Source organism: Glycine max, chromosome 18, assembly GCF_000004515.6.
Source record: "Glycine max cultivar Williams 82 chromosome 18, Glycine_max_v4.0, whole genome shotgun sequence".
In the NCBI taxonomy this organism is placed as follows: Eukaryota; Viridiplantae; Streptophyta; class Magnoliopsida; order Fabales; family Fabaceae; genus Glycine; species Glycine max.
In genome coordinates, this window is record NC_038254.2 from 36,409,737 (window position 1) to 36,429,367 (window position 19,631).

Below are 19,631 nucleotides of genomic sequence, written 5' to 3' on the forward strand. Positions count from 1 at the left end.
AAACTTCATCCATATTTTGCTTCCTGCACCCTATTACATTACAAAAAGTTCAAAGCAAAATATAAAATTAAGTAATAATATATTCTCTTACTAAATTCTCCTACAAATATTTTTACCTTAGTAAGTATTAAATAACAAGTAAATGCTATTACATTACAAAAAGTTCAAAGCAAAATATAAAATTAAGTAATAATATATTCTCCTACTAAATTCTCCTACAAATATTTTTACCTTTAATAGTAAGTATTAAATAACAAGTAAATGCTGTCTTAAAAATATAAAACACATTCATTACTTAAAAGGGTAGGAGAAGGATGGTGTAGGAGTTATAAAATTACATTAGGGTTTAGACCTTCTTCATGTTAGTAGCGCATGACTAGTTAGCGTGCAAGTGATTTTTCACATATGCGTAAGAAAAATGCTTTTCTTTTTTCAACATGATGCTAAATAATTGACGTCAATTTTTATTTTTGTTTGAAAAGTGAAAACCATGTACAACTTTTTTCTTCAAGAGAACAAAGCTATAATCAGTCCGGGCTAGACTTGTTCTTACAACGTAAAATCAGACTTGGTCAATAAAATCGGTAAAAGCCTGAAATATAAGTGAAACAAATTTCGTACGATGTTTATCATGTTGTTCGCAACAATAAAATTAAATTTAATTATGTTTCTATAAATTTTATTACCATTTATTAAATAACTATTTATATTTCTATAATTTAACATCGGTTCAATAACAACTAATAAATGAATCTCTAATGTATCTAGATTAATTCAATAACCAAATCAATTTTTTGAAGGTTATATAATTTATTCTTAAAAAGACGCTATGATATGAAAGGGAAAATTATTAATTATTTTTAAGAGACTTATTAATTAATTATTATTAGATGGAATATGAATTTTTAATTAATTAAGCATATTGCATACAAAACAGAAATGAACAGACATCTTAGTTTTCATAAACGTAAACTAGAAGAGTCCCTAAGCTGGTGACGAAGTAATGATGAAGTATTTCAAACAACTTTTAAACGAGTAACTTCATTGCATGTGTGCATCAAGTTCAACTTGAGTCCATTATAACCATATCCAAAATCAAACCATTACAATAACAAAGTCTAAAACACCACATATACCTCAGAACACAGCCAAAATGATCTTAATTTTGTAGAACCAAATGCAATATCTACCACCTATTATCATTCTACAACTGAATGCAGCAAATTTGTTGTCACTCTGTCATTATAGGTTTGTTCTCGCTGGCTTTGGGTTTCTGCTCTTTTGGCTTCTGTTCATCCGTTTTCCTGAGACAAAAAAAAAAAAAAAAACAATTTGATTAAATTAACAACATAAGAAGACCAACATTATATACCATAAAAAAAAATCTATAAGCCACCACAAAACAGAATTAAGTTCAGGCAGCATTAAAGCACCTCTATACATGAGAATCATTAACCACAACTTCATGAAAGCCATTCACACAAACAAATCAGATTTTGTAAAACTATGATGCATGTAGTTTCAAACTTTTTAAGTTCATAAATCATAATGTATAAGAAATGTTTTGATGATAATTTTCTTCAGAACTCTTTTTCTCACAAGTTCATATTTTCAAATGAGAACACTGATATAATGTTAATTTCTATAATTGAATAAAGAATACATCATTTTGCAACCTAGGAATCATCAATACTGACATAAAAAAGTTTTAAATTGAATGGCATGTCTTAAAAAAAAACACAAAAGTGCATGCATGAACAACAGCAAAATCAACCAGAGTAATAAGATGCTTAAGTCATTACTTTTGTAAAAACAATAGTTGAAATACAGATAAAGCTCCCAATCATCTATAGCAAATTTATATGCTGCCTCCTAACGACAATGAAAAAATACTGACACTAAACTGCAGCTTATCATAAAGTAAGGACCATAGAAACAAGAGTATATGAAGTCAAATTTGACAATCCCTGATCAACCAGTTTACCATGATTATCAAGTACCCAACAGGTAAAGGCAAACAACACAGATTATTTAACAAACAAGATAAATTTGTTCTGGTCAACATTAACCTAATAAAACCCACCCAAATTATTGGGGGAACTATATGACAGAGTAACCTGTGATCAACTGAAAAATAGCCACTGCAAAAAACTCTATGTACAACCTTACTGACATCATATTGTGCCACCAATAGCACAACAGGATATCATTAATTTCCATGATTTACAAGCCTATAACTCCTTTCTTTCCCTGGCAGTGAAATCCAAACTTCAAGACCATAAAATAAACCAAAAGAGTTACATACACCCAGAAAAAAGCCACAATTCATCTTCATTGCAAGTGTACAAATTCAGAACAGAAATTGAAGAGAATGATCAACAAGTCTATTTAACCTATCCATAATTCCAAATTAACCTTCTCAAAATCTTGTTCAGTATTTTGGAATACTTCAAGCAGCAGAAGAAAACATGCTTTAGTGGATTCCATATTTCCACATTTAACCAAGTTATCTAAAACCTATAGCTATCCCACTTAGAAGGATAAGAATTGTTACTATTGTAGAAAAAAGTTGTAATAGCGTCCTATAACGGCTATCTAACAACATAATTCCAAATTAACCTTCTCAAAATCTTGTTCAGTATTTTGGAATACTTCAAGCAGCAGAAGAAAACATGCTTTAGTGGATTCCATATTTCCAAATTTAACCAAGTTAGCTAACCCACTTAGAAGGATAAGAATTGTTACTATTGTAGAAAAAAGTTGTAATAGCGTCCTATAACGGCTATCTAACAACACTCCATGTAGCTATCACCTTGAAGAACATGTTACCAACACTAAATCGATTTTCAAAAGAAAATGCATTGTTTCACTCATTTACCACCAAAAGTTCCTATAAATCATTAAGCAAATAAGTACTAAACAAAAGACTACCACATGAACAGCTATACAAAACCACTTCTTGAAGATTGGAAGTATTTTTTTTCTAATTTTCTGTGCATAAAAAGAAACCTACAAAAGCCCAGACCTCTTCCGAAACACGACAAGCTGTCCCACAGAGCATGTCTAAGTGTGTCTGTGTTCTTTCTTATTTTCTTATTTGAAGGGCAAGTATGGAGAAGCATAGGTAATACACAGAAACTAAAAACAAATATATAATTAAAAAATCCATTATGCCAAATTCTAAATTCAAGAAAAAATAGCATCATTCACCCTATTCTCTTCAGCAAGACTAAAATCTTCAGTTCTTGACCCAAAGAGAAAACAAAAACAAACACCATCCAACGAATTACAGGCAAAAAAAAAAGACAGTGAACATTACCCCCAACATTAAAAAGCACAACTTCGCACAAACAAGAAAATGGGTAATCCACAAAATCAAAGGCAGATAACAGAAGATGAAAACTTCAAAATACAAACACGATTCACAGAGGGAAAGAGAGAAAACACAAACCTCTTATCGGAGGAGCCTCCCTTCTGGCTGAGGAAGGATCGGAAAAGGGGAGAGTTAACGTCGTAAATCATTGTTGTTTCTGATGGCAAAGATGAAACCCTAGTTCTAGTTCTAGTTCTTTCTCTGCGCTACACCGTTTCTGCTGCAACTTTTCGAGAATTTATACTTGTTCCAGAGCCCCCAAACGGCACCGTTTTTGTTTTGGGTCAATCGTTCCTAGTCTTAGTGCAAAAAAATTACACCCACTTTTGTGCAATGAAAAAATGATGTCATAATACTTTTCGGAGAGGGAAAAAATATACAACGAAATCATAATTTTATTGTGTAAGTGGGTTAAAACATGACGGTACTACGAAACTGTGATTTCGTTATAGAACATCACACTTTCATTTAGATTTTATTTCTAGAAAAAAATGTACAATTGGATCACACTCCCGTTTAGTATTTTTCAAGAATTTCAAAAAGTCTACATATTGCATACAATTTCATAGAAATGTCAACTACATATTGAGGTTCACATCCATAAAAATAATGAAATACACATTCAATGTTTGTCATGAACAAAATGTCTACTACATAGTGAGATCCTTTAGCTGATTGAAATTGTATTCCGTTGAAATACACATTCTTTTTCGTTTGTTCCTATTTGATGTTAGGTGTTAGGCTTCAATTTTGCCAGTGGGGTGGTGTGTTAGGGTTTTTGACGTTGGTTTTTCTTTTGTTCTTCTTTGATGTTGCGTGTTGGGCTTCGATTTCGCTAGTGGGGTGGGTTAGGGTTTTTGAGGTTGGTTTTTCGTTTGTTTCTCTTTGATGTTAGGTGTTGGGTGTTGGACTTCGATGTTGTTGGTGTGGTGGGTTAGGGTTTATGACATTAGGCATTAGTTTGTGCATTTTGTTTGTTGGCTGGTGCAAGTTGGTTTTACGTTGTGCTCTATTTGTCATTGATGTAGCTCGAAATATGCTTTTGGGTTCTGAGGTTGGGTTTGGGCTTTGATTTTTTGGAAGTTTGGTCTCGGGATTCCAGAGTTGGAAGTTAGATGTTTAGGGTTTAGGTTTGCTCAATTCAGAGACCAGGTTTTAGGTTTGCTTTCTAGGATTTTAGGTTGGCTTTTGTTGTTCTGTAATGTTTAGTGTGACTTGAATGTTAAATGAATCTGTTTTTCTTTCTTGATCCATATGACATGTTGAATGAAGAATGTCTATTAATGTTGTTGTGTTTGAGGTGGCATTTTGCGATCATATTGTTTGCATTCCTTATTATACTTATTCATTAAAGTTTTGTTGTGGGACATGTCTCGGAGTTTTGATATGATTGGAGCTATTGATGATAGAAAACATTCAAGCTTGAAGTTCGGATTGTGGACCTGTGGTTTGTCCAAGCGCGTCAAAAGTCTAGGCACCTTGAAATGGTCTTGATGGATGCAAAGGTATGTTGTGATTTAGCTTTTGCTTTGTTTAATAATGTGATACGGTTTATGCTCTGTTTTGCTGTTTGGGTGTTTTGATCCCCTATATTGAGTTGTAATTTATGGGATTTGGTTAGTCATTTCAGAGACTGGGTTTTAGGTTTTCTTTCTGGGATTTTAGGTTGGCTTTTCTTGTTCTATAATGTTTATTGTGATTTGATTGTTAAATAAATTTGTTTTTCTTTCTTGGTCCATATGACATGTTGAATGAAGAAGGTTTGTTACTATTGTTGTGTTTAAGGTGGCATTTTGCGAACATATTGTTTGCATTCCTTATTAGGCTTATTCATTAAAGTTTTGTTGTGGGACATGTCTCAGAGTTTCGATATGATTGGAGTTGTTGATGATAACAAAGAAACATTTAAGCTTGGAGTTCAGGTTGTGGACCTGTGGTTTGACCAGGAGCGTGAAAAATCCAGCCACCTTGAAATGGTGTTGATGGATGGAAAGGTATGTAGTTATTTAGCTTTTACTTTGTTTGATAATGTGACAGGGTTTATGCTCTATTTTGATGTTGTGCCAGAGGGATAGAATCCATGTCATGGTTAAGAAAGAGGATCAGTCCTATCCAAATTTATTTTTTGTTCTTTAACATTCAAAGATCACCACTCATTTAACTTCTGAACATTATTTTTATTTAACGGTTTAATTTGAAATTTGTATATCTAATTTAGAAAACGTGTTCTTATCTTCCTTTTTTCCATTTATAAGATCGTACCCAACAACAATAAGTAACTCATTGTAAGCATTAAAATTACCGATAAACTGACCAATGTGTGGGATTAAAGAATTCAAGTAGAGGTATTTTGTTATTCATTTGGGTTGATTTGATTATGTTTCTTTTTTTCCTTTATTGTGAATTCTCATTTTGTAGACTTGCTGCATTAAAAATCAGGGTCCGACCAATTCTCATGTTTCGTAGTTAACCAAGTTCATAACTTTTCGGTTCTGCCCAATTTTCAGAAAATGATAGATTTTTTAACAATGCTTAAGTAGAGAGTCTTTCCGAGATAAATGAAATCTTAGAGGTACTGATAATATTGATGTATTACATTATTATTATTATGTGAACAAAAATTATTTTACTGATCATTCCAATTACTCTTTTATTTTGTACAGGAAGTTGTTTGTGTAACTGTGGGTACGATTGATAGAATCTACTATTTATCTACTATCTACTTCTACTATCTATATACTATATCCTAATAATCGAATAGACTGTCGAAATGTTCAAATTGCCCCTACCTACACCATTGACACGTGGGTTGTTCTTCTGCATATTTTTGTTTTGTTTGCACCCGATGTTGTGTTGTGTGTTGTGTGTTGTGTGTTGTTCTTAATAGAAATTCTCTTTTTTACTCTCAATCTCTGAACCCATGTTTTTGCTATCCTTTCTGTTTGCTAGCGTTAAAAATGATAGAGGTTAAATGTTGGGGGTGTAGAATTGTTATGGAAAATCATTCATGGTCTATCTTAATGATGGAATGGGTTGTGGAAATATCATAATGCCTCTTTTTAGACCATTGACATATGGCTCAAGCAGCTCTTATGTGTTGGTTGTTTTTTGTTCAATGTTGTGTGTTCTGTGTTGTGGCATTTTTTCCCTTCTTCTTTAGTTGGATTTGGGCTCAATGATGTGGGTTGAATGGTAGTAGTGTGTGTGTGTAGCTAATAAACAAAGTCTAGAAGATTCTCTTTCTGCTCTTTATCTTTGAACTCTGACACCCATCTTTTCAATCTCCATTCCATTTTCTTGGGTTAATATGAGAGAGGTTATGTGTTGGGGTGTGTTTGCCAAAGGATCAAAATTCTATGTAATTAGGTTGTTGTTGTTCAGACGAAAGCAACGAGGAAGGTGTGTTGAGGTTTATTTTGTTTTTTTCTTTCATTCTTTTCCTAATTTCGACGTTTGAGCTTATCGTTTGTGCATTGGGTTTTTAGTTTGTTCCTCTTTGATGTCAAGTGTTTGGCCTTTTTGGAAGTTTGGTTGCGGTATTTCGGAGTTGGGAGTTAGATGGTTAAGGTTTAAGTTTGGGTTCTTATTATTTAGGGTTTAAGGTTTAGTATCTAAGGTTTAGGGTGTAGCGTCTGATGGTGTTTATTGATTTCCCTCCACATGTGCATGTGGCAAATATAATCAACAACCTGTGTTGAGGTAATTGATAGAATTTTTAAGTTTACATTGTTTCTGTGTGCATGTTAATATTAATCTATTTTTCCATTGTCAGGTATAGACTTCAGGTCATGGTTTACAACAAGGAGCAAAACACAGTTTCTGTTCAGGGACCTTGGATGCACAAATCTTATTAGTAGGTTAAAGATAGCAATCAATTACTACTGAATGAAAGCTACAAACTAATTTTTTTTCATAGTTAATAACTTTACCTATGACCTAAATTATTATTATTAACCTATGCTTATATGTCATGTGGAAGGATGGTAATCTTGATTTAAATGCTTCTCCAAAAGCACTTGATAAAATCCTGGTTTAAACACTTGCAATTAAAATCAAGGTTCAACCAAAGTTCGGGAATTTGGTTGTTTTGAAATGCTTTTTTGACTCAGATTTGAATAACACCATAATAGGCTTATTCCTAGATACTGAAGTACTATTTTCTGGAAATTTTTTGAGTGTTAATTCAGGCTATAGTATATAACATGTTTAACTGATATTCTAATACTCATTGTGATCCATGAATATTATAGGTAGCTAGTCCATCTGGTAGTTAATCAATCAATTAGTAAGATGCTACCAGACTCATACATTGTTAATGCTTTGATTTTTGTGTCTATTGTTCAAAATAGATTATACAATGACAATTTTATTTGTATTTCCTGCAGTGTTTTATACTTAGGAAACAACGTAATCTAGTGGTAACAAATTATTTAACACTGCAACATTGCTTTTTGCCATTTCAGTTTTGGCAGGATGCTTGAATCCTTTACTTTTCTAATTAACAACTATGTTGAGGTAATTGATAGGTTTTTTAAGTTCACATATACTATCTACTATCTACTATCTACTATCTACTTCTATTTTTCTATTATCCACTATCTATTTAACAATGAAATAGGCTGTCAAAATATCAAAATTGCCCTTGCCTTCAACATCGACACGTGGCTTGCTACTCTGTGTTTCTTTGCTTTGTTTGCACCCAATGTTGTGTTGTGTGTTGTGTTTTTTGTTTCCATTTGCTTGGGTTAAAAATAACAAAGGTTAAACATTGGGGTGTTAATCTTGGGCTAAAACTCTTTGTAGTTGGCTTGTTATTGTTGTTCAGACGAAACCAACGAGGAAGGTGTGTTGAAGTCATTGTTTTTGTCTGCATGTTAATATTAATCTATTTTTGCATTGTTAGGTTTAGACTTCAGGTCATGGTTTACCACAAGGAGCAAAGGACAATTTTTTTGTTCTGGGACCGTGGGTGCATAGACCTTATTGATAACCATACAACGAAATTAATAGGTTAAAGATACCAATGGATTACTACTGAATGTAAGCTTCAAACTGAATTTTATTTTTTTCATGGTTAAAAACTTTAGCTATGACATAAATTATTATTATTAAGCTATGCTTATATGTTCTATGGAAGGATGGTGATATTGATTTGAATGCTTCTCCTAAAACACTTGATAAAATTCTGGGTTAAACACTTGCATTTAAAATCAAGGTTCAACCAAAGTTCACAAATCTTTTGACTCAGACTTAATAAACACCATAATAGACTTATTCCCACATGCTAGGGTACTATTTTCTGCAAATTTTTTAGATGTAAAGTCAGGCTATAATATATAACATGTTTAACTATATTCTGATACTCACTATCATCCATGAATATTATAGGTAGCTGGTCCATCTAGTAGTTAATCAATCAATTAGTAAGATGCTACTCAACTTATATATTGTTAATGCTTTGATTTCTGTGTTTATTGTTCAAAATAGATTATACAATGACAATTTTATTTGTCTTTCATGCGGTGTTTTGCGCTTAGGAAACAACTTAATCCAATGGTAACAAATTATTTAACACTGCAACATTAGTTTTTGCCATCTCAGATTTCAGAGTATGCTTAGATCCTTTATTTTTCTAATTAAAATATATAGACAAAACAATGCTGACAGAATAAATGCTTTTGCTTTTTCACCAAAAGTGATAGTACTTTCAGGAATCAATTGATGCTATAAAAGTAATAAAACAAGGACAAAAGTACAAAATACAAATCAAATAGTGACCCTTAATAAACGTGTGCTATCAAACATGTCATAAGCAACAATTGTATATTCATTCTATTTAAGAAATATAGGCATACTTCATTCTATATCATTCATCATTATTTTGTCTCTTCTCATTCCTATCCAGTTATGTCTTCAAACAATTCAAGAGAAATCAAAATTAAAGATATCAAACCAGATCAAGGAAAATGGTTTATCAAATGTCAGATTATTAGGTATTTAACAGTCTATCAAATAATAAATGGAAAACATGTATCTTTTATTCAGTTCATTCTCATAGATTTAGAGGTATGTTTTAACATGAACCATATTTTGATTTTTAGTATTTTCAGTTTCTCATTTTAAACATTTCCAATATTGAGGTGACAATACAATAAAAACTAATTACATTTATGCACATTTCTGTTTCAATATGTAGGGTTCAAAAATTGAAGGTCTAATGAAAGAGAAACTTTATGACAAAATTTTAAAGGATGAGATAAATCCTTAAAAACTTTACACATTTGCTAGTGTTAAATTATTAGATAATTTTGGCATCAATCGTATAACTAGTCATCGTTATATTTTGTTGTTTACAAAAAAAACAAAACCATATTAGAGGAGCTGAAAATAGGATATATACTAACTTTGGGCTAACACCAATCCACTTCAATCAAGTTCGCAATCTAAAGCAACAAGCAGACATCCTAATAGGGATCATATATTATTCATCTTAACTTGTTAAATCTATTATACTATACTAACACTGTTTTTATCACAAATGTAATTGGTGTTGTTACAGAAAGGTCTGGACTAGAGCGAGATTTGCAAAACACGAACAAGATCACTAAATTCATCTTTGAAATATCAGACCATACGTATGGTTTTACTTATTTCCAGTTTGTCATTTAAAATTAACACCAATATATTTCCATTTTTATTTCTGTTAAAAATGCATAGGAGAAAGCTCAAATTTGTCTTGCTTGATAACTATGTTGAAGAAGGACTAAATTGGCTTATCCAAAGCACAACTCCAATACCCATAATTGCAATCCAACTTGCAACAATAAGCCAGGTTTCTCCATTATTATATGGTTAGAAAAACCATATACCAAACTTTAATTTTTTTTCTTATTTCTATTTTATATTCAAGATTCATTTTTTTTCCTTTTCTATCACTAATTTTCCTCTCAAAATTGAAGGTAATGTTTCTGTTGAAACAATTGAAAGTACAACGATGATTCATTTCAACCCCATCTAGATGAATGGCCTGCAATAAAAAATGGGTAATTAAAGTTATTTAAATTCCATAAAAACTTAGATATTATTTTGAACAATTATAATCTTAGATTATTTTTTAACAATTTATTTCAATTTGGGCTTCTCGACAAGCCCAATATTAGATATGAGCCTTGGCAAGTGAACCAGGTAATATAATAATTTGCCTTCTTCGAATAACACAAAAAAATATAACTTTTTTTTTTTAATTTTTTTTATATAGGATGGGGTAGGTTGTTTAGCCCAAAGTAGCAAGGACCGTTGAAATTTATGGAGAATTTCATCTTATGTCTTCAAATATTATATTGTATCTTTTCTAAAATCTTTTTATAGTTACTATCATTTACTCTATAATTGATGTAATATTATAATCTCATACTCTAGAAACAATTATATGTTTGTAATATCTTAGATATGGTAGTATTTGCTTTATTTTCTTTTACAATTTAATCAACCATATATATATATATATATATATATATATATATATATATATATATATATATATATATATATATATATATATATATATATATATATATATATATATATATATATATATATATATATATATATATTCTATTAATAAAAAAATCTTGAAGAATTATCGGATGGAGAAATATGAAATACAAATTACTTTTGATGAAGCTCAAGATGTAATTTGATATTGAATTCTTATTTTTGATACAAATTGTAGGAATATCTTAACATTTGTATTTGTCGCAACCTACCTTACGACGGGACAACGAAAGAAAATAGATAAAAGCATGTTCGTCTCCTAAGGAGAAAACGAGTGGGAGTCGCCACCAACGTTTATTCAAGGAAAACGTTAGAAAAACCAAAAGAGGTATGTGAATTTTGAAAAGAAGGATTCGTGAGTTGTTTACACATAGGGAAGGTATTAGCACCCCACACGCCCGTCACAAGGAACGCCAACCTTTAATTGAGTGAGCAAAACGTGACTTCATAATTATTTATTTTTCCTTTATTATTATTATTATTATTATTTTCGAATCGACAAGGGTGTTGACCTTGCTCCTACGTATCCCCAGGTGCAATGAGAAAATCGGACCAACATACTTCTTTAATAAGAATACTTATATTTTCTTTCAAAATATTCATTTTAAATGCAAACAAAAAGTCATTAAGGCGTTGGACCTTGAAATGATGTGTAATTTATTTGAAAAAAGTGAAGAGAACTGTTAAGGCATTGGTATTTGGTACATAGATTACATCAAAATCTTAACAGAGGATCCATAAGGGTACATAGATTATGTGTGTATTTACACACATAATATCATAGAGGGCCCATAAGGGTACATAAATTACATCAAAATCTTAAGAAAGACTAATCGACTATTGCACGGGGTACAAGGTTAGCAAGAGAAATGATGTAGGAAACGATCCATGGTTCGATTTAGCAAAGCCTCGGGCTTTTCTCGTTCCCTTTCTCCTTTCTGCTTTTTCCTCTCTCTCTTCAGTTTTCCAACCCCTAAACCCCTTCCTCTGCATGGTGTCAGACCCTAATTTCGTCCGGGGACCATTGTTCGTTGATCTTCTGATTCTTGCTAGTCGATTTACGACATTGGACGTAAGTTACATTGCAAAGCGATGAACCACTCGGTGTTTCGATTCGGAAAACAAAAGATACCAAGGAAGGAGTGCAAAAGGGTCTTTTCCTTGCATTTTCTAGGCCCCAGCTCTCCAAAGCCAGCATCTGGCTCGCCTGGGCCATCAAATATCTTCATGGTTAATAAAATAGCTCACCTGGGCAAGCTCATGACTTCAGGCCTAAGGCTTAGCTCACCTGGGCGAGCTGCAAGTGCCCCAAAGTGCCCCTTTTCCTATAAATAGGCGTGCTAGGGGGGCTAAGAAAAGGTTCCAGCATTTAGCATTGAAGGATATTTAGAGAATTGAGAGAGAAAAAGAAGAAAGAAGAGGAAATGAAGCCGAGGCGCTACCGAATCGCGACCGTGATCAATCCCTACAATATTCCTTGTTCGGTTTTCTTCGCGCGACCGTTGGTTAGTTTTGTTTTTAAGATTTGAATGTGATCTATGTACCCTTAGGGGTCCCTTTTTTTTGTGCATATTCATCTTCTCCATCTACCATCGGTAATCTTATTTTATTTTTGTAAAGTTTAATCTTAACCGATTATTGGCGTCGTTAAGTTGTCTTTTAAAGAGATTGAAAGTTAATAAGCAAAACCAAGATAAAATCAGCGCATAACTGAATTTCTCTCCATCAAAGTCACTTGAGATCGTTCAAGGTCCAATGCCTTAACGACCCCTTTTGTTCTTATTAATTAAAAATGAACCTTTCAAAAACATAAAACCAATTCACACACAAACTTTCTCACTTTAAAGAACTACGTAGGTCTGAATTACTTATCGCACATGAGGATACGTAGGAGCAAGGGCATCCCCTTGTCGACCCCAAAAAAATAAAGAAATATAAGAAATGGAATATACATAATTTTGAAGTCATGTTTTGCACACTCGATTAAAAGGTTGCCATCCCTTGTGACGGGCGTGTGGGGTGCTAATATATTTCCCATGCGTAAACAACTCCCGAACTCTTACTTTCAAAATTCACAGACCCCTTTTTGGTTTTTCTAATGTTGTCCCCGAATAAACGTTGGTGGCGACTCCCACACGTTTTCTCTTTCGAGGAGGCATGTTTTGCTTTTCGCCTCACCCTTCCCGTCGAAGGGTAGGTTGCGACAGATGGCGACTCCACTGGGGACTTGTTAGAGATGTTGGATCAAGTGGCCTCGGAATAATTAAGAGAGGGGGGGTTGAATTAATTATTAATGTACCTTGACTAATTAAAACTTATCCTTCTTAATGTTACTAGATTCAATTAGGCTTTACTACTAAGTTATGTAACTTAAACAAAAGTAAAGTGTTAGTAAAGTGCACAGCGGAAATTAAAAAGTGTAGGGAAGAAGAAAACAAACACAAGAATTTTATACTGGTTCGACAACAACCCGTGCCTACATTCAGTCCCCAAGCAACCACCGGTTCTTGAGATTTCTTTCAACCTTGTAAAATCCTTTACAAGCAAAGATCCACAAGGGATGTACCCTCCTTTGTTCTCTTTGAACAACCAAGTGGATGTACCCTCCACTTGAACTGATCCACAAGAGATGTACCCTCTCTTGTTCTCAGTTACAACAACCCAAGTAGATGTACCCTCTACTTGTACCACAAAGGATGTACCCTCCAATGTGTTAAGACAAAGAATTCCCAGGCGATTAGTCCTTTGAATCTTTGTAAGGGGAACAAAATATATCTCAGGCAGTTAGTCCTTTGAAATATTTTGTTTAAGGGAAAGGGAAGAATCAAAAGAATTCCCAGGCAGGGTCCTTTGAATTCTCTTGGAAAGGGAGAAGAGAGACACAAAAGAATTCAGGCGATTAGTCCTTCGTTCTTTTGGAAAAGGGAGAAGAGAGACACAAAAAGAATTCAGGCGATTAGTCCTTGTTGAATTCTTTTTGGCAAAGGAAGAAAAGAATGAAAAGATACAACACACTTTTTGTTTTCTGCAGAATTTTCACTTGCAGAAGAACAAGGTTTAAAAAAGGAAACTTAGAAAGCTTTTTGGCAAAGGAAAAAGAAGAAGAAAGATGAGTAGGAAATAATTGTAAAGGTAGTAAAGGTTTCTCAAAAGTTGTTCAAGAAGATGTTTAAAAAAGATTAGTTGAATGCAAGTCAATGTCTTGCTTTTATATGCTCTTCATGTCTGGTCAAGAAAATCATTGGAAGAGTTATAACCTTGAGAAAATCATGTCAAGAGTTACATCTCATGACCTTTTATTCAAAACTTGTCACTGGTAATCGATTACCATAATCATGTAATCGATTACATAATGCATTTTATGAAAAGATGTAACTCTTCTCAATTGAATTTGAATTTCAACGTTCAGATACACTGGTAATCGATTACCAATATATTATAATCGATTACACCATTTAAAAATCATTTGGAACGTTGCAAATTCAGTTAAAAGCTTTTTGAAATCAAATTTTATCACTGGTAATCAATTACATGAAACTGATAATCGATTACCAGAGAGTAAATACTCTGGTAACTTAGAAAAAATTGAGAAAACTTTTTTGTAAAACAAAACTGTGCTATGTTTGGTTTTTGAAAAATCCTTTTCAATACTTCCCTTGTGAAGTCTTGACTTGTTGCTTCTTGATTTCTTCTCTTGAATCTTGAATTCATCTTTTCTTGAATCTTGATTCTTCTTGATGTCTTTTCTTGAATCTTGAAATCAACTTCTCTTGAATCTTGAATCTTCTTGATTTCTTCTAATGAATCTTGAAATTAATCTTGATCTTGAACTTGTTGACTCAATCTTGAAATCATTCTTTTGGGATTTTTTTTGTCATCATCAAAACTACTTGATTCATACTTGAATCATCATCATAAAGCTTGCTTTTACAAGAGAGTTAAGCCATTCGATTAGTGTGCAGTGTTTTATCGTGACTTCTTCTTTATTTATGTTCCTTTTTCTCTTTTATCTTTGTTTTGTCCATATTTGTATATAACCTTTGATATGTTATTATGTTTGGTTTGTGTCTGCTATCTATTACATTCGTAGTTAGAAATATTTTGTTGGTTCTATGTACACATGGCGCCTACACCTTTGCACACACATTAAGGTATTAGACCCTATACTCGGGTCTATGTGAGACATAGGGAGTGGAGGTTGATCTGTGGTCATGCTGGGTCTCCGACTCGCTTGATAATAGTGAAGCCTCATCTAGAGTTTTCCTCTTTTGATGATGCATTGTCGCTGGTAGTCCCTATTGCCACAATGTTGTTACCAAAGAGGGTGATATCTCTATAAGCCTTTGAAAGTTACATACAACCACCCTTAGGAGTTGTCACTGGATAGCGAACTTTTGATCCTTTCCATTAGGTTCCTTAATTAGGGACACGAAACAAATGCACTATGTTTTGTTTCCTTGATCTAATCATGTATACCTTTATAACGTCATAATAGTATATATCATTCATGTATTCATCATTTTATCATGTTCACACATGGCATTTTGCATTTTCGTTTAGCATGTTTCTTTGTGCTACTAACCACATACCTTCTGTTTTCATTAGTCATTATGTTCACTCATGTATACCCCCTCGGTCGTTACTCATGCCTTACATTCTTTCCCCTCGTCAAAGTCACAATGAAGCGTGAAAGTCTACACCACTTTCTTAGTTGCATGCATTGGGTACCATGGTAATAACTACAAACAAACCATGATTGGGTTTACACATTTCTTTCTCTCGACAATGATCGAGAGTTGCACAAGCATGGTACCCAATGCATTGTGGATAAGAAAAGGTGGTCTTTCGGGCATCTTGTGTCAGTTGATAAATACGTTTGTCATACGTAGCATAACCATGCCCTGATGCATTCATCATATCTCCTCTATGATAGGGTGTTGAAGTATTAGTCATAAGAATTTTAATTCTTGCAAACATGGGGTTAGACCAAGCGCCATCTTTTAAAAAGAGGTTCTATCATGTCAAAGTCAAGAATCTAGAGCTAGCTAGCTTGTGTAAACTGGGGCAGCGGATAGATCAAGTTCAACATCAGGCTTTTAGCAAGGTATATGGGAAGATTTGGAATCTGGTGATGATAGAAGTGTCCATTGAAGCCTTCACATCTCTCACCCAATACTACGACCAATCACTCAGATGCTTCACCTTTGGGGACTTTCAGTTAGCACCAACCATAGAAGAGTTCGAAGGGATCTTAAGATGCCCGCTAGGGGGAAGGAAGCCATGCCTTTTTTCCGGATTCTATCCTTCTATGGCAAGAATAGAAATAATGGTCAAGATCTCGGAACAAGAGCTAGACCGAGTGAAGCAAAATAGGAATGGGGTGGCAGGGATACCAAGGAAGTGCTTAGAGGAAAAGGCGGAAGCTCTGGCCAGCCAAGAAGAGTGGGCAACATTCACCGACGTATTAGCTCTGCTAGTTTTTGGGACGATACTATTCCTGAATATAGATGGGTTGGTGGATCTAGCGGTAATTGATGCCTTTCTTGCTTATCATCACAACAAGGAAAGCCCAGTCATCGCTGTTTTAGCGGATGTGTATGATACGTTCAACTTGAGATGCAAGAAGAGTAGTGCAAGAATTGTCTGTTGTACGCCTTCTCTTTATGTATGGTTGGTATCCCACATTTTTTTATAATGAAGGTAGATATGTCTGTCCCCTACAAGGTCATCGCATGTGATCCGGAAAGGGTAAAGAAAATTGGGAAGAACTCTTGGTAGGCATGACGGGAGCATCCATTAGTTGGTTCCCACGATGGAAAGAAGGGGGGGGGGGGCAGGAGTGTTATGATCATGTGAAGGATTCCCAAATGTCCCTTTGATAAGGACGAGGGGTTGTATTAATTATAATCTCGTGTTGGCCATAAGACAGTTAGGCTACCCTATGAGAGGTGCGCCATCAGAGGAAATCATTGAGCCTTTCATCGCGTGAGGTTTCAATGAAGCTAATGCGAAGATACTTCAGAGAATTCGTAAAGCATGGAATAGAGTGGAAAGGAAAAATAAGGAGCTTAGGGGAAGTAGCAATGGTGTCATAGGCAGCTATTACAAATGGTTGAAGTCTAGAACGCAAGCGATAACTTGGCTCCCAAAGCTAAAAGTTCTTAGTGGGAAAAAGGTTGAAATTCCTGAAGAGAGTGAAGAAGTGCAAGCTTTGAAAGCGGAGCTCGAAACGACAAGAGTGGTGAAGGAGAAGCTAAAGGTGGCAGTCACTAGGGTCAGGAAAGAATGTGATGATCTGAAAGATATCAACATAACCACGGTTGAAGCGCTAGAGCGGGAAATGAAAAAAGCCCAAAAGGAAGAATGGAGCAAGAACAAGTTTCAAGGGGCTTTGTCGGGCAGCAGTAATGAACTCAAACTTAGAAAGGCCGAGAGGGACAAATCAAGGATGGAAAGCATGGTGTTAGAGGATAAGTTAAAGAGTTGTCAGAGGTTGAAGAGAAGTTTGACAGAGCAGTTGAGCAAAATAGAAGAGAATATGTTGATAATCATCGATCAATATAAGGAGAAGGTGAAAATGACTGCTAGTCAGAGGCAGATGCTGGAAGATGAACAGGAAAAGGTATCGGCTCTGCAGATTGAAAGGGAAGCGAGAGAAGGGGTGATAGAGTTGTTGCACAAGGAAGCCATGAAATGGATGAATAGATTTGCTCTCACTCTTAATGAAAGTTAAGAGCTTCCAAGGTTGTTAGCCAGAGCCAAGGCAGTGGCTGACATATACTATGCTCCTGATGAAGTTCACGGTCTTTTCGATTACTACCCACACATGGTCAAACTAATGGCCCACATAATTAGGAATCGCTGAGGCGTTTGTGTTGTATTTATGCTTTGGCTCTGACAAGATGAACAATGTTGTTTTTAATGAAAATAGGATTTGATTCGACCCTATGTTCTACAGAATGTCTTGTGTGAATTCTATACTTTAGCAACTTATCATTCTCATGCATTCATGTTTATTTAGTTTTTGCATTACTCATTGCATTCTGTCTTTAACAGTCATCATCGTCGTAAAAAAGTAATCATGGTAATAAAAAAGAATGAACGCGTTTTACGACACCCTTATCGAACACGTGCCAAGGCTAGAACCATGAGCGAGATAGAGGAAGTTCAAGAACAGATGAAGGCTGACATGGAGGCCAGCAAAGACCAAATGACCACTATGATAGAGGCCATGATGAGTATGAGGAAAATGATGGAAGTTAACGTGGCTCCAGTCGCTACCACAAGTGCCACAGCAGAGGAGGACCCGACTCACTCATCTAGTATCAATCAAGTAAATCGTCTAGTCCCGGATATGGTAGGTCAGGGAGGTGAAGCATTGGGAAGTACGGGTGGCCCCCATTTTGTGCAGGTCCAGAGTAAGCATTCCTTCCCACCGTATGGCCTGCCTCCCAACTATGCACCACCCAATGTTGTACATGTGCCCGATGAGAATGTCGACCATTCCGCTCCCATACCCCTTGAGAGCTGACAACCCTAATCTGGGCATGCACATGTCTCTCAACCCATAGGGGAGACACCCGAAGTACCCCGAGACCACACTTTGGCCGACTTCGAGCCTCACCTCAGATATGCCACTGAGGGGCAAGCATTTGGTGGCGTACCCCTGCCAAACACCTTGGGGGGCCCTCAATACTGCTCGTAGCCACAACTGCAACCCCTACATTTCACGATGGGGAGGTTACCTCCTACCATGGTAGAAAGGGAAAAATTTGATCACATAGAAGAAAGGTTAAGGGCCATTGAAGGGGGTAGAGACTATTCTTTTGCCGACATGGCGGAACTGTGCCTAGTGCCCGATGTCATCATTCCTCCGAAGTTCAAGGTACCAGATTTTGACAAATACAAGGGGACTACTTGCCCCAAGAATCACCTGAAGATGTACTGTCGGAAGATAGGAGCGTACACAAAGGATGAGAAACTCTTGATGCATTTTTTCAAGAGAGTTTGGCGGGGGCAGCTATCACTTGGTACACCAATCTGGAATCTTCCCGGATCTGTTCCTGGAAGGACCTAATTGCCGCCTTCATTAGGCAATACCAGTACAACTTTGGCATGGCTCCAAATAAAATGCAATTGCAGAACATGTGCAAAAGGGAGCATGAATCCTTCAAAGAATATGCCCAGAGGTGGAGGGATCTGGCGGCTCAGGTAGCACCCCCAATGATTGAGAGGCAAATGATCACAATGATGGTAGACACTTTATCTATGTTCTACTACAAGAAGATGGTGGGATACATGCCCTTGAGTTTTGCGGATCTGGTATTTGCGGGCAAAAGGATCAAAGTAGGCCTAAGAAGGGGCAAATTCGATTATGTTGCTTTAACAAGTGCTAGCAATAGGAGGACCGGAACAGGTGGAGCAAAGAAAAAGAAGGTAGACACCCATGTCGTAACCATAGCACCCACATGGCCAAGTTCCCAACAAACCCCTCACAACCCCATGTACCAATATCCCCCGCACCAATACAATTACTCAGCCAATATCGGATCTCCCCCCTACCCAACGCCCATCCAACCGAGAATGCCCAATCAACCATAAAGACCTCCCCAACATCACCCACAAAATCCATTCCCTACATAGCCCAGACTAAGTGTAAATCCTAACCCCAATACAAACACCAACCCAAGGAGGAACTTCCCTG

At 35.3% G+C, this 19,631-nt stretch overlaps 1 protein-coding gene across 1 annotated transcript; it reads right to left on the minus strand.

Annotated features, from left to right (window-relative positions):
• Nucleotides 1-1,014: 1,014 nt before the first annotated feature.
• LOC100785772 (wound-induced basic protein) lies at nucleotides 1,015-3,586 on the minus strand. The gene is made up of 2 exons (XM_003552061.5): nucleotides 3,452-3,586; nucleotides 1,015-1,304 (listed from the first exon to the last, which is right to left on the minus strand). The coding sequence occupies exons 1-2, from the start codon at nucleotides 3,520-3,522 to the stop codon at nucleotides 1,232-1,234; spliced, it is 144 nt and encodes a 47-aa protein (XP_003552109.1). The 5' UTR covers nucleotides 3,523-3,586; the 3' UTR covers nucleotides 1,015-1,231.
• Between the last annotated feature and the right edge of the window lie 16,045 nt (nucleotides 3,587-19,631).

Excerpts from the sequence above, each read along its gene's own strand:
- LOC100785772 (XM_003552061.5), bottom strand. The coding sequence starts at position 3,522 with ATGATTTACGACGTTAACTCTCCCCTTTTCCGATCCTTCCTCAGCCAG. Across the intron at positions 1,305-3,451 it reads GGAGGCTCCTCCGATAAGAG|GAAAACGGATGAACAGAAGC; the intron begins GTTTGTGTTTTC and ends TTTTTGTCTCAG.